We start from the raw sequence: 14,965 nt of genomic DNA, 5'->3' as shown, positions 1-14,965 counted from the left end.
CAGAGAAGGGGATTTCATAAGAGAATAAAACAAAGAAACTGAGTCACAGGTGCGTCAAAGGCCACAGTGGAGACACCAGGTCTGAAGTGGAGCTGGTGACTTACCAACAGCGGCTGCAAGCTGGAGGGGAGTTTCTGAATAGTTCTCCTCGCCATGCTCCACAGAGCCTTCCACCTTGGCTCCGGCATCCAGGAGGAGCTGCAGAGGAAGAGTGGCCCCTGAGACGCTTGAACAGCATGCACCACGAGGAGACACCAGTGCACTGGTAGAAACCAGTCAGACGCTCGTGTCCCCTTCCCCCCCCCCCCACTTCGGTTACCGTGTGCACTGAGGCGACTTTACCTCAGAAAGGGAGCCTGTCCCATCTTCCAGAACCCCAGACTTCCCAGAGTGGTCCATGCACAAGAACGTGTTAGAGAGTTTGTTAGAAGGGGCTGTGTGTCTGGACCCCAGCCTGGACACTCTGAACTAGTCTGTATTTTAACAGGCTGTCCAGAGCATCTTTAGGTATATGAAGGTTTCTGGAAGCACTGAGATAGAAGCATCCAAATGCTGCAAGTCTCCACTGTCCGACCTGGGTCGCAAGCCTCAGAGGGCAGTGGAAGTTGTCCCTCCCCCCCCCCCGAAGCTCAGGAGTTATGAACGACTCCAGGGACCCGCTCAGCCAGCCAAGGCGAGAATCTCTCCCAGAATCCCCTGGATGGTTCTGAGCATAGGCGGTGTTTAGTTAGTTCTCTGGCCAGCAAGATCCGGTAATGTAACAAAAGCTGCAGAATTTTTGCTTCTCCTGCCTTCATTCAGGGCATTTGCTGAGACCTGCGAGATTATTGAAGGAGGCGGAGGCTCTGTCCATGCCAGTTCACCACTCTTAGTGAAGGTCACATGTCATATGTAACATGGGGGAAGAATCTCCCATCTTCACTACCTACCTACTGAGGGCACAGCCCCGTGACTGAATCTGTTGCAGGGACTCAGCCTGACTACCAAGAAGTTCTGCTCGGCTTTCAGCTGGCCCCTTTCCTGAATGAATGGCCGAGGATGCCACTGCCCATCTGTGGTCTCCAGAAGCCACCAACTCACCCTCTTTCATAGATTCCCCTCTGCTAGGAGGGGACTGAGGTTGATATTCTACAAGCAGAAGCCAGCCCCAAGGGTGCCATGTCACACACTCAGCCTCCTGAAATGCCACTACGGGTCTGTCACAAGGATTCCCTGGAGCCAGGAACCAACGAAGGTTCCCATGAAAATGCTATCAAAGCTGAGCTCTCCCTGCCACGCAGGCCACATCAAAGAGTCCTGTTCTTGCCGTCTCAAAAGCTCTACACTCACTGCGGGGCTGGGTGTGGTCCTGGACTTGGATGCCAATCTCCCTCTTCAGATCAGGTAAAGACCAAGTTAAGTCCGGGGCCATTCACTGACCATCAAGCCTACCACAGTCAGGAACAGATACTTCCAAAGAATCACAGTTACAGGCATGTCACCACCTTTGGAACTGTTTCAAAAGACACAGGGGACTCCTGTAGACCTCCGGGAGCCGATTCTCGAGAGTCAAGACTCACACCAGTGCATTGTTTCAGACATCCCCTTGTTGATCTGGATGCTTCTTCCCACTGGTTGGAAACCACTGGAGTCTATAGAACACCAGGGCCACACCCGAGGGAAGAGTCCCTCCGGGTATTGACCCTGGCTAAGTCTCACAGTCATGTTAAGACAAGTAAAAGGGGCCAATCCACAGAGTAACAGTTGAAGTCCCACCTCAGAGCAGCAAGGAAGAACCCCACAGACCTGTCACTCTGTACGTGAGGCTGCATGTAGGTACGTGATGTTTTCATATTGGTTAATGCTTGGCCAAATAGATACTTAAAAGTATAATGGTTTTATTATAAGATAGGGATATGTTACACTGAATTGCAATTAACCAATATGAATCACTCAGAGATATGCATGCTGGGAGAGAATTAGATTCGCGTCATGGAGGAGGTTATAGTTAACGGTCAGATGTGGGTAGGGAAATCCGTTAATACCTGAACTACAGGAATATGTCCATGCAACACAGCAAAAGTCAGAGCCGTCCAATGGCGGGTCTCGGGGTGGACGGATGGATATTTATGAGGTGTACTGACAACCTATAAACAAATTGAAGTTATTTTCAAAATGTGACCTTCACAATATTTAGGCTTGCAGAATCTAGCCTATCATGTAGCCAGACACGCAGGCTAGGGAGGTACCAGAAAGATGTCCCGGCAGGTGCCTTGGGACATGGTGGTGACTGGAGGTAGTGATTTCCCCTGATGGAGGCCCCAGGCAACCTTTTGCTAGAACTGGGAGCTGATCGTGTTTATGTTTGTTAGGAGAGATTCGAAGCAGCTTTCTGAAAGCAGGCCATGAGAGGACTGTGTTTGGGGGACATTATCCACGGGGGGTGGGAGTGGGGCAGGGGAAGGATTTTGAGACTGTGCTCTGTGCCTTTTCTTTCCCTCTTGAAAGATTATTCGCTCACACAGATGCTTTGGAAAGGTGGTCCAGAGAGCCAGCTTCTGTCTGTCTTTCCTTCTCTCTGCTTAAGGAAGGGGGTGGTTCTGAGAGCTACAAGAAGTGACGTAGCTTGAAACATCACTACCACTATGTTCACACTTCACTCAAAGAGGGCAGCTAATCCCAGGCGAACAGTGGGACCACTTCACGCTTTCACAGCAGAGAAGACAGTCAGGACAGTCATTCATTCGATCGTGGCGGTCCCTGCCACTTTGCTCACGGGTCATTTCTGGCTTCATGGTTGACAAGGGCCCTCATGTAACTGAAAGCACAGGCACAGAACTTGCCCTGAACATACCATGAAAAATAATGAGAGATGGGGTTTCAGGATGGAGGGAGGTCTTGGAACATATACCAGGCTGGGGTGTAATAGGGAAGCTGAAAACTGGGGACCTGTGATATTAGCACCAGCACGTGGTGTTTTCTGGGGCATGTAACCTTGGCCAGAGTGCCCTTACAGCACACAAAGGCACTGAGTAAAACACCTGGGAGGGACTGGAGAGGAGAATCAAAGGCCATGTCTAAGGATCTTGAAGGGGTCTGTGAGGCATAGTGACCCGTAATGGGGTAGAGAGTCCTGATATAACTCAGAACTGGTCCAAAATGGGTTTGGCTTTAGGGCTGCGTTTCCTGTCTGTGTTCCTCAGATGAATGTAAAACTCACCAACAATTAAAAAAAAAAAAAAAAGCACAGGGTAACACTGCCAGGGCATCTACATTTGAAGCTAAAAGGTTTCCGGCAGTTGATTGGTGGCTGCAGCATGCCAGTCTCCTTGGCATCTGCAACTACCAAGTGCTGCCTGAGCAGGCCTTCAGACAGCAAAGAAGAAAAAACTACTGCGCCCCTGACCTTGGGGAGATGCCTCTGCTCGGTATTGATTCCTCCCAAGCATGCGTGCATCATCGGGGATTCTCTTCCATCTCATGAGTCACCCCCCTTCTCAGACCTCAAAGCGGGTGGTAGTTTCAGAACTTGAACCTAAGCCTGTCTTGGTTCTAAAGCCTGCAGGGAGGGGTGCTTCGATTCCCAGCCTAGTGCAATACATCCAGGCAGGCAGCCTTGAGATAGCTCTGTCAACAAAGTGACACTGTGGGTCTGCAGGTGAGGACAGGAGATGTGAGGAGGGAAACCTCAGTCTGGTGAGGGGTGGAGAGGAGAGGGTGGTCGGCCCAGCATGTGTTGGGCATCAGGAAAGGGCTGGAATGTGGGTGTTTTCTGTTCCATCCTAGAAAGGATGAGTCAGGAGCTAGGAGCTGCTGGGTCAACACAAGCCAGAGGTCCCTAGAGCTACAGAAATTTCTTTAAATGAAGCACACACAGGGACTTTGTGTAGCTACTTGGGACTTTGGCTGGGGCCTCAGAAAGGTCACCATCTGCCAGGTGGTTTCGTCAGGGCTACGGCCACTGAAAGGATGAGATGTGAAGGTGACTGGGAAGGGAAAGTCTGGGCTGGCAGGGCCTGCAGCCCTCCGCACCCTCACCTCCACATTCAGGTCAGCTCCGGCATCCAGCAGCATCTGCACCATTGCCTCGTCCCCACGGACGCAGGCGTACATCAAGGGGGTCATACCCTGCGGTGGTTAAAAACCAGAGACGGAGACATTTACAAGGTGGCCGTGGTCAGTTAACAAACACATGGAGCATCTTATTGGACTCAGACTCTGGCAGGACAAAAGAGTCAGTGTGGAGCCCTGTCACACACAGGGTCACAACCTTCCACATTCTGGAAACTACAGGGGAGGAGTGAGGGGAGGTGAACATCACCTTTTGTGATTGTGGCTTAAGTTGGAGGGTTTTCACAGTACAACAAACCTATGTGTGTCTTTACAACAAGTGGCTGATTGGGATGTGGTGGGGGTGGGGCTCACAGGAATTTTCTGGATTCTGTAATATCAACCCTAAAGCATTTAATTATGATGGCTACGGTGTCTTTGACATTTGTCTCTTCGTAGCATGACAAGATGTCCTTGCTGCTCTGTATGAGCCTTGGGTGAGACAGAGTCAATGGCCACTGGATATCCCTGTGGTTACTTTCACTGACATCTGCTCTGATATCACTCTATACAAGTCAAGGCAACTGAGGCAGGATGGCCTTCAGGAAAACCTTCCCTTCTCTGACTCCTGCTCATCACAAACCGAGCATCACAACCAACAGGAGGAAGGGGTGGGGCTCTCCATCCAAAGGGCTGTGGAGGCAGTTATTTGGGAAGATATTCATGCTACAGCCTTGTCTCACACTATACACCAATATAACACTTAATTTTTTACTAGAGATAGTCAGAAAGAATTAAAATTGTAAGCGATGCCAAGTTGGTTTCTGCCCCTGTCTCTAGGCAGAAAGGTGTTGAAGTACAGCATACATGAGAGGGGCTCTAGCACTGTACATTGCTGTGGAACTGAAAACATTATAGGCAAAATTCCAACGTCAATGACAAACTGAGATGTATTGGTTCCACTAAAGGACTTCGTGCCCTGATACAGGAAGAATTCCTCTAAGTAAACAGTAAAAATGCTGATAAAAAGCAGGCAAAAGGAAAGTGGACTAGCAGGGAATACATATATAACCAGAGGTGTGCAAAGACTAGTCAGACTCCCGGGGGGGGGGGGGGGGGCAGTACTGAAGACTGAGAATTCAGGAAAGGCTGGTGCATTTGAGACACTTCTGTTTTAAAGAACATTTCCCCAAGGAAATAGAGATTGGAACAAAGACTTTGTGTAAGTATGTTTAGCTCAGCACTAGTCACAAACACTTTAAATATATGATGTGGGAAGGATGGTTAATAAACAAACAGTAATCACTTTATAGAGACACTCAAAGCGACTTACAGAAGAATATTCATTAACATTGTAAGGTATCTGCAATGTAAAATACTGAAAAAACCAAACAGATAAACAAGGCCCTGGTTTTAAACATACAAGATGCACATGATTGTGCACTGAGGACCCCTGAGGTTGGCCAGAAAGTAATTAGTTGTCATTACACAGTCCCTTCTAGTCCCTTCCTGGGAGCTCTTTGCAAGAGCCGCCTGTGGGAGAAACAGCCCCATCTGCCCCTTGTAACCGCACTCAGGATTCACACTGAGAATGGCTGCCCATTTGCACGGTCTATGACACCACCACACCCGCAAAGTCCCCTCTGTGACTTGTGGTTGCCTCTCACGGTACCATGTTCAGAATCTGGTTGGTGCTGCCCTATCTGAATGATGCTCTAGGGTCCCCAGACTGACTTTGGTGTCTTTAAACACACCCACCTAAGAGCACAGTGCGCATGGCCTAGATCTGTCTGGAGCCAACAGCAGACTGGCAGAGAAAAAGCCTTTAACATGCCAGTAAAGAGACTTGAAGGTTGCAGAGTCCTAAATACAAACGATGGCCAACCTGGGGGCGTCATCTCCTTTCTGGAACGGGTCTGGTTTTCATTCCTTTTTAAAATTTCAGCTGCGACAATCATGTGAGATGTCCATAAAGATGGACAAGTGTATTTTTAGAAAATTAAAAACAAAACAAAACAAAAACCCCCAAACACTGAGAGAGAGAGAGAGAGAGAGAGAGAGAGAGAGAGAGAGAAGCCGGGGGAGGGGCATTAATTTTTTTAATCGATCAGCAGAGGGAGCCTGTGTCCCGTCAGCTGCTCGCGCCCAGGCTAAGCACCGGAGGAGATGAAGTCCAAGCAGATTGGTACCTGTTCGCTCATGGTGTTGATTCCATCCGGCCCCAGCAAAGACACTGCCTGCTTCACCAGGTCGGTCCGTCCACAGTTCAGCATCCGGAAGCCCAAGTCCTGCTTGAACTTGGCTTCGATGGCCACGGCGTCCAGCTTCCGAGAAGCACAAAAGCAGTCGTCCGCCCTGAGGGGTGGGGAGGGAGAGATGGTCACGTGGGCGCAGCCGCTTTTCCCGGGGATCTGGTCCCTGAGATCAAACGTCCTAGCAATCCCCACCGAGTACCTGAGATCCTCGCGGGCTTTTCCTAGTTTTTTTTTGCCTTTTCTAGGTTCCCATTTAAAAGAACTGCCTTAGCCTGTCAGGGATGGAGCACTCTTTACTCCCGGAACTCGGGAGGCAGAGGCTGGTGGGTCTCTGAGTTCGAGGTCAGCCTGGTCTATAATGCGAGTTCCAGGACAGCTAGGACTACACAGAGAAACCCTGTCTCAAAACCCCAACCAAAAAAACAACTCGTGTCTCACTCCGCCCCCCTCCCCCCTAGTTTCTGGCGGTTTTAAATCCTGTCTTTACTGAGCTTAGGTGTGGTCCCTCAGTGTGCCAGTAGAATCCTCAGCTAAGAATTATTTCATTATGCAAATATTTAGGCATTTAAAAAAATAGGTTAGGTTCTCTGCTGAACGTTTTATGTGAGTTGATACATTCGGTTCCCACACAATAGAAGGCATAATTCCTATGTCCAAAAAGCAGGAATGAGGAATCTTTCTGAGGCCACCCCATCTATAAGTGACAGCTTGGATTTGAACCAGAGAAGCAGGTGTGGAGAACCTGTCTTCGGATCTTCTGTGCCACTCTAGCTCCCAAGTGCAGAACCTACTGCTTTCTTGTTCACTTGACTGAGCCCTCATACTTGGCTGTGGACTTCTGAGCAGGCATTTGCCTGGGTCCATTCCAGTGGCAGAGGAGACAGGAGGCATTAAGAAAGGAGAGTGGACAGAGGTCAGGATGGACTCTCTCCTTTCAAAATAGAACAGGCTGGAGAACTGGCTAGATGAAACGAGAGATGGCAAGGTGCTTCAGCAAGCCACTTCAGGGAGAAAGAGGCTAGGCCAGGAAACGAGGGAGGAAACCAATGAGAGAGGGCGATACAGGCTTCACGTTGAAATAACGTTGGTACCTTCTCCCAGTCCCCATGAACTGGTCAATAATCATTCATCAATAATCAAGCAACTATGTGTTGATTGAGTGACTGTTATGGTCATATCAGCATCCCTGCACTGGAAGCCCACAGTCTGGTAGAAGACAAGCATGAAGACAGTCTGGAGAAGACAAGCATAGGCCATATTCCCATGTATCTCATATAAATAGTGAGGGTTCCGTGGTTCTCTCTCTGAATAAGAAATGTTATGAAACTATAAGCCCCTTTGCACCACACCCAGCCTAGGAGAGCCTAGGCTTCCTCAGAAGGTGACCCTTGAGCTGTGGTTGTAGGTATGGGGAGGGGAATGGCAGACGACAAGAGCACTCTGTGCAGAGCCAGCAGGAGCAAGGGTCCAGGTGAGACATGGCAGGCTGTTTGAGGCTATCCACAGAGCCCAGTGTTTCTAGGGCATTAACTTCTGGGCAATGTGTGCCAGTTGCTGAGAGAGGAGGGGCAAGACCACAGAGACCCTTCAGCTACACAGCTAGCTGCCTGTGTGGTGGGAGAGGATGGAGGGACCCCAGGGCCTGGCTTCAAACATGGCATTGACATCCTAGACACCGAATGGAGCTGTGCCTTACAGCTTCTTGGTCCAGTACGCGTGGGCTTTGAACTTGTCAAGCATTGCCAGATTAGGTAAATATAAATGCTAGATCAAAGGTGCGTGGGGCATCTTTATACCAAAGCTTTATTCATTGTTTATCGAAGATGGAAATTTAACTGGGTTTCCTCTTTTATCTTTTGAAGAAGGGCAGAGCTAAACATGCAGAGAAACTCAGGATCCCTCACCTTTAGTGTGGCATACAACTTCATCCTAAGGGCTAATGGTCCCCACAACTGCCCAAGGAAACATTGTGGCATCAGGGTAACAAGGCAAGACCCCAGAACACAGATCACAGAGGCCTCCAGGGGGAGTAAGTGTGAATCTATGCATGTTAAAGTACAGGATGGTGAGCGTGCATGCATGTGTGTGTGTGTGTGCGTGCATGTGTGTGTGTGTGTTTAAATCTCTGGGAGTCATCAGACTTGATTCATTGCATAAACAACCTTTCTTCTGCTAGATGTTAGCAATGTTGGAAAAGGCTGCTTTGTGGAATCGCTTAGTTCTCATTCCGGGGAAAGGACGCGAGCATTGGAGGAGGGTCAAGGATTGTGGGAGACTGATTTTGTGGCAGGAAATGGCTGTTACACCTGTACTCATAGTAGCTGTGATTATTGGTTCAAGATCTGTACAACCTGGGACCTGTCAACACTTCACATGGGATGGGGGTAAGGTTTGGGGGGAGGACCCACCACTCCCTGAGGGCAAATATGCAATTAACAGTTTCTGGATGGGGGCTGGGGAGGGAGAAATTTTCTTCAGTGATGTAACCATTGGTAAATGTGGCCACGCTCCTGTAAACAACTCTAACAAGACTCACTGGGTTATTAAAAACAAAACAAGCACCATGGAAACAGAGGAGGGATTGTTTGGAAAGAGGGAGGGGCTTAGCAGTGGGGGAGGGGCAGAAAGAGTGACAGAGTGGGGGATATGATCAAAATATATAATTTATAAGTATGGAAAATATCATGATGAAGTCCAGTTGTATAACTGATATCCACCAATAACAACATTTCAAAAAGGAGTTCCCATCTAGGGATAGAGATGTGAGTGATGGCGGTCACAGGAAAACCCACCGATTCGTTTCCTCTTGCTTGTCCGTCTCTACCAGCCTTGGTCAGATAAGCGGGTTTCCCCCTCCCCTTCAATCAAGCTGCACGCTGTGTGCTTGGGCCAGCATGGCCAGTGCCCACCGCCTTGGACACCATGCCAAGGGGCTCTGGAGGAGGGAGGTAGACGCTGGGTTCACAGAACTCACAGGCTTGTAAACAGATAATTCTAAGAACATTACAAGTGTTTACCAGCTCCTGAGGTCCTTGATTTTAATTAGAACGAGACAAATGGCAAGAAAATTACTGCAGCTAAAATGATGATAATTGTTATTACAGGAAGCTGACGTTCACGGAATACCTACTGTGGAGTTCTAAGCTCTCATGTGTTAACCCATACCCCCATCACAGTGAGCCCAGGAGCTACATATTATGTGTAACCTATGCCAACGAGTTAAACTGAGGCAAAGGGATTACTAGAGACACAGGTGCTAAGGGGCAAGCTGGCATGTGTCAGGAGTGACCTAGCCTCCACCTGTTGGGGATCAGAGGGTCTTGGAACACACCGTCATGTTCTGTCGCTCCTATTGGAGCTGAACTGTTGGCTACCTCTTAGACCACGAAAGTCAGCGTTTTCAGACTGGAACTCTGTGAAAACCTCCATCCCCACCCTCTAAACTTGCTCCTGGTTGTCTCACCTCAGCCATTGACATCGCTGCTCATGTAGGTGCTGGAACCAGAATCTGATCTCACACCCATATCCATTCCAATAGCTGCTATTTTGCACCTGAATCCTGAGTCTATCCCCTTTCTCCACCCTCTATGGTCTTGGGACCTAGCACAGATCTCTGGGTGGAATGCTGCAGGAGTCTAATAATCTTGATGTCATTCTCCCTGCCCCATGTCATCTATCACATAGACTCAGAATGTCAGCATAGACAGGTCCTGGCAGGTCCCAGCAGGTCTCGGCTTAAAGTCTTCCAGTATTCTGAGGCTAATTTTGGCTCTTGGCACAGAGCCGCCTGCAGGGCCTAGCTAGGCCTGCTGCTCACATTTCTTTCCTCCTTCTACATCCACAACTTTGCTCCTTTTCTGCCCTTTCCACACACCAAGGTCTTTCCTGCCCCAAGGACCGTGTCTCTGAAGTTCCTTTCCCTTGGAAAGCCTCCCTTGGGTGTCTTTGCAGGGCTGGCTCCTCCTTGTCTTCAAGGGTAAGCTTGATCATAGATGAGGAGGCCTGTCATCACACCACCTATGCAAAAGTAGATTGTTCTTCTGTGTACACACCATCTCCTGACCAGTTCCCTTGATTCCTTTAGTAGCACCTTCACAGTCAGGGATTAGTTTTCTTTAAAAAATAATCATCTAATTATTAACCCCCCTTGTGTGTGAGTGTGTCTATCTGTCTGTGTCTGGTCTGTCTGTGTGTGCCTGTACACGCGTACATGTAAACAGACAAATTACATGTCTCAAGGTCAGAGAGTAACTGTGGGAATGAGCTCTCTTCTTCTACTTACATGGGGCCCAGATCCAATCTAGGTCGTCAACCTTCACAGCAAGTGAAGCCTTTCCTGCTGAGTCATGTTGCCAGCCCCTAGTTTAATTAATTAATTTATTTGTTTTATTTTTCTCCTACCAGCATGTCTAAGTCCAGGAACAGGAACACAACCATCTTGTTCTCTGCTAATAGGCAGTAGGTAATAGTTGGATGCAAATAGCAAATCTGATAGGGGAGAGATGTGTGAGCTCCACGCACTGTTCCTTTGAACACTAGTACTTAATCTGAACTGACTGCTAGAAGGTGTATGTATACATGTTTGATGTGTAGCATGATACTCGGGAATATGTGCGCACGGTAGACTGGGCAGATTGAGACAATAAACATGTTCCCTTACATGCCTTGTCTGTCTGCGGTGAGAGCAGTTCAGATCTATTTTTTCCTTCCTCATGCAGTCTAGACAAGCCATCTACCATCCGAGCTATGTCTGCAGCTCCAAATCTAGTTGTTTTGCAATTTTCAAGTATGTAACACCTGGTTATAAATTATATGTCTGATGCTTTATAGCAAATATTCTGCATTTAATTTCTTGCTGTCTCCTTGAAAACTTGTATCCTTGGATTCACACATCTCTCCTGACCCTTCATATGCTCAATGTCTGCTAACCACACTCCTTTCTGCTTCTCTGAGAACCACACATGCTCAGGGTCTGCTAACCACACTCCTCTCTTCTTCTCTGAGAACGACTTTTCAGATTACACAAGTGAGACCATACATCATCTATTTGTCTTCTCTTGCCTAGCTTATCTCAGTTAACACAATGCCTTCCAGCTCCATTTATGTTGTGGAGACCCAATTTCCTTTTGGAAGGCTAATTAGTATTCTGTTTTACACACACACACACACACACACACACACACACACACACACACACACACACCACATTTCTTTATGCATTTATCTGATGATGGACAATTAGGTTGCCTCCAATTCCCTCTTTTTGTTTCTTTCTTTTTTCTCAATAATTTATTTATATTCACTGCATATCCTAATCGTGGCATCCTCGCTCCTCTCCTCCCAGTCCTTTCTTTTTCTTTCTTTTTTTAAACATTTTATTTTTTATTTTATGTGCATTGGTGTTTTGCCTGTATGTATATCTGTGCGAGAGTGTCAGATCTTGGAATTTCAGACAGTTGTGATCTTCCATGTGGGTGCTGGGAATTAAACCTCTGTCCTCTGGAAGAGCAGCCAGTCCTCTTAACTGCTGAGCCATCTCTCCAGCCCCCCTCTCTCCTTTTTTCTCTTTTTTCCCCCTTCTTGACTCAATTTCTTTGTGGTTGCATTTGATGCTTCAACTTAACATAGTGAGATGAACTATCTGACAGTAACTTCCTTCACCTGTCCAATAGTAAGACTGCTGGACTCTAAGATTAACTCTACTTTAAAAATCTTTGAGGAATGGGGTGGTTTGTAAAGGAATGTCCCCATAGACTCATGTTTGAATGCTTGGCCCATGGGGAGTGGCACTATTAGGAGGTGTGGCCTTATTGGAGAAGGTGTGGCCTCATTAGAGGAGGTGTGTCTCTGTGGAGGGGGACTTGGAGGTGACAAATGTGTGTGTGTGTGTGTGTGTGTGTGTGTGTGTGTGTGTGTGTGTGTGTGTGTATGTATATTTCATACTGGGCAAAATGCTCAAACTCCAGCACCAAGTCTGCCTGCATGCTGCCATGCTTCCCACCATGATGATAATGGACTGAACCTCTGAACTGTAAGCCAACTCCAATGAAATGTTTGCCTTTATAAGAGTGCCTTGGTCACGGTGTCTCTTCACAGCAATGGAAATCCTAAGGCACTTCCACATTTCCCACAATGGCTGCATTTATACCTTCCCTTTTCTTTTTGACTGCAGCTATTCTCCCAGGTAGGAAGTAGTATCTTACTGTAATTTTAAAGTGTAATTCCCCAATAAGTAGTGAAACTTGGCATTTAAAAATATATATTTTAGGCTGGTGAGATGGCTCAGTGGGTAAGAGCACCCGACTGCTCTTCCAAAGGTCCAGAGTTCAAATCCCAGCAACCACATGGTGGCTAACAACCATCCGTAACGAGATCTGGCGCCCTCTTCTGGAGTGTCTGAAGACAGCTACAGTGTACTTACATATAATAAATAAATCTTTAAAAATATATATATGTATTTTAATTGACTTGAGTTTATTATATACTCTGGCTGCTATGTAGTGTAATATATGTGTTTGCAGACACACCCTGCTCTGTGTAAGCGCTACGTGCTGTGGCTCCTTCATGGTCTATTCAGCCGACCATCTCTTCTCTGTTGTTTTCTTTGCTGGGCAGAGGCTTTTAAATGTGTTGCGATTCCATCTGTCTACTTTTGATTTTGTTGCCCGTGTTTTTATAGACATATCCAAAAGTTATTACCAAAATTAATGTCATGGATTTTCCTTTCTGTGTTTCTTCTAGTAATTTTATAGTTTTAGGCTTTAAAGTTGAGGTCTTGAATCCATTTTGAATTGATTTTTGTATACAGTACAAGATAAGGGTGTAATTCCATTCTTCCACATGTGAATATTCCACTTGCCCATACCACATATTGAATAGACTATTCTTTGCCCCACTGGCCATCCCTTCCCCCAAACTGGGGTCGTGTTATGAAGTGCACACTGACCTGGAATTAGCAATTCTTCCGAGTCAGCCTCCTGGCTGCTGGGATTACAGGCACACACCACCTGGCCCAACTCATTGTTGAGCACAGCCCCAGGGAGCACCTGATCCCACACAGCACACAGACACAGACACAGAGCAAACAGCAGTTCTGGATTCTGAGCCAAGTTGAGCAGAGCAAACTAAAACAGGTAAAAACCCCTTTGCCAACAAAGTGTGAAACACGGCTTCCTGTTCAACTCAGTTTGTCAGGGGAGTTGAAATCTGTAGACTATCATCTCTGAAGCATTTGCCTGGATAGGGTTACAGCTCCATCCGTGCCTGGAAAGTCCCCCGCAGAAGCTCCAAGCTGCAACAGGGCGCCCTGTGGCCCAAGCAAATGCGTCTTCCCTTCTCTATGCATGACTTATTTATGCAGAAATATATTAAGCCTGTCCCCTGGGGCTTCCCCCAGGTAACCAGCATTGTGGTTTTCCCTTTGAGTGGCTTTCAATGATGCCATAAAAAAATCACAATAATTTAAGCAAGAGGTCAGCTACTGAAGTGGTCAATTCCTCTGATTTCTCAAGTGTCCAAGTCCCTAGAGACTGGCTCAGTATCTTCTGCCGCTTCAGACACGTGACCTCAGAAGGGCTTCAGGGCCTGAAGAATGCACTCCTATTCTCATCTGTAAGGGCGGTGCACGTGGGTGAGGAGCTAACAACCTCTGTTCATCTCTCCATGCCTTCTGCGTGACAAATGCCTGCTGGTGATATCTAGACACCTTTATGTGCACATTAGCTTCCATGCTAGTTGTGAACTCTGCCCTGTCTTTCACTGGGCTCAAATCCAGCTCTGCCATTTAATGGCCACATGATCTTGGGGCCAGTGGCTTTACTGTTTTGTCGTCTGGTTTTCTCATCTGTAACACGAGCTTCAACCTTTCTTCCAGGATGTTGGCTGTGGGTCAACTGAGGTAACCCTGAGGAGGTGCTTGCAAGAGCATTGTGCAGAAAATTACAGGGCTGAGGATATAGCTTAGTTGGTAAAGCGGTTGCCACAGGAGCATAGAGGTTTGAGTTGTATCTTAGCACTCCCATAAAAGTCCTGGCATGGTACACACTGAGACAAGCACTGGAGGGGTCGGGGTTCAGGATGTAAACAACAGTATCCATGGAGCTTGCTGGCCAACCAGCCAGCCTTGCTGAATTGATGAGCCTCACTGAGAGACGGGTCTCCATCTGCACACACTAACAGCGACATACTCCTGTACATATACTGCCCCCAAATATACATTCCAAAGCCAAGGACAAACTGGAGAGAATACATTGTCCATGGAAGAAGCAAATGCAGATACCAACTACACAGACCAGTCTCATCCCTGTGCTTAAGTTCAATTAGACATTGTGTCTACAAAAGCCACCAAATCAAGAACCTGAGGCAATTCTTTCTACCAAGGGGATACCTGGCTTCCAGAAGGAGTGTGAAGTCAGCAGGGGTTTTGCAAGCACATTGTGATGATACAGGTCAGAAAGATTCAGTCATAGTCAGTAATGAAATGCACTCCCCCGTACTGCATGCTTACTGTGTGCTAAGCACTCCTGGGTGCTTAATTTCTGCTACAGCAACTGATTCTCTTTTGGAATTATTACCACCTATATCACCACCATCTATACCACTACCACCTACACCACCACAACCACCACCACCACCACCACTCCATTACCACCATCACAACCACCACCACCACTACCATCACC

General features: G+C 47.5%; 1 protein-coding gene across 1 annotated transcript in view; it reads right to left on the bottom strand.

The window, feature by feature from the left end:
• Btbd11 (BTB domain containing 11) overlaps positions 1 to 14,965 on the bottom strand; it is a 273,159-nt gene that overhangs the window by 29,141 nt on the left and 229,053 nt on the right. Inside the window, exons 5-8 of the mRNA XM_021174021.2 lie at positions 6,219 to 6,384; positions 4,018 to 4,107; positions 2,025 to 2,126; positions 105 to 198 (exon numbers count right to left, since the gene is read on the bottom strand). Of these exons, the coding sequence (XP_021029680.1) occupies positions 105 to 198; positions 2,025 to 2,126; positions 4,018 to 4,107; positions 6,219 to 6,384 (452 nt within the window). The remainder of the gene's footprint in view (positions 1 to 104; positions 199 to 2,024; positions 2,127 to 4,017; positions 4,108 to 6,218; positions 6,385 to 14,965) is intronic.

This window comes from Mus caroli, chromosome 10, assembly GCF_900094665.2.
Source record: "Mus caroli chromosome 10, CAROLI_EIJ_v1.1, whole genome shotgun sequence".
NCBI classification, from domain to species: domain Eukaryota; kingdom Metazoa; phylum Chordata; class Mammalia; order Rodentia; family Muridae; genus Mus; species Mus caroli.
Note: the sequence above shows the minus strand (reverse complement) of the source record. Positions and strands in the feature narration are given on the sequence as shown.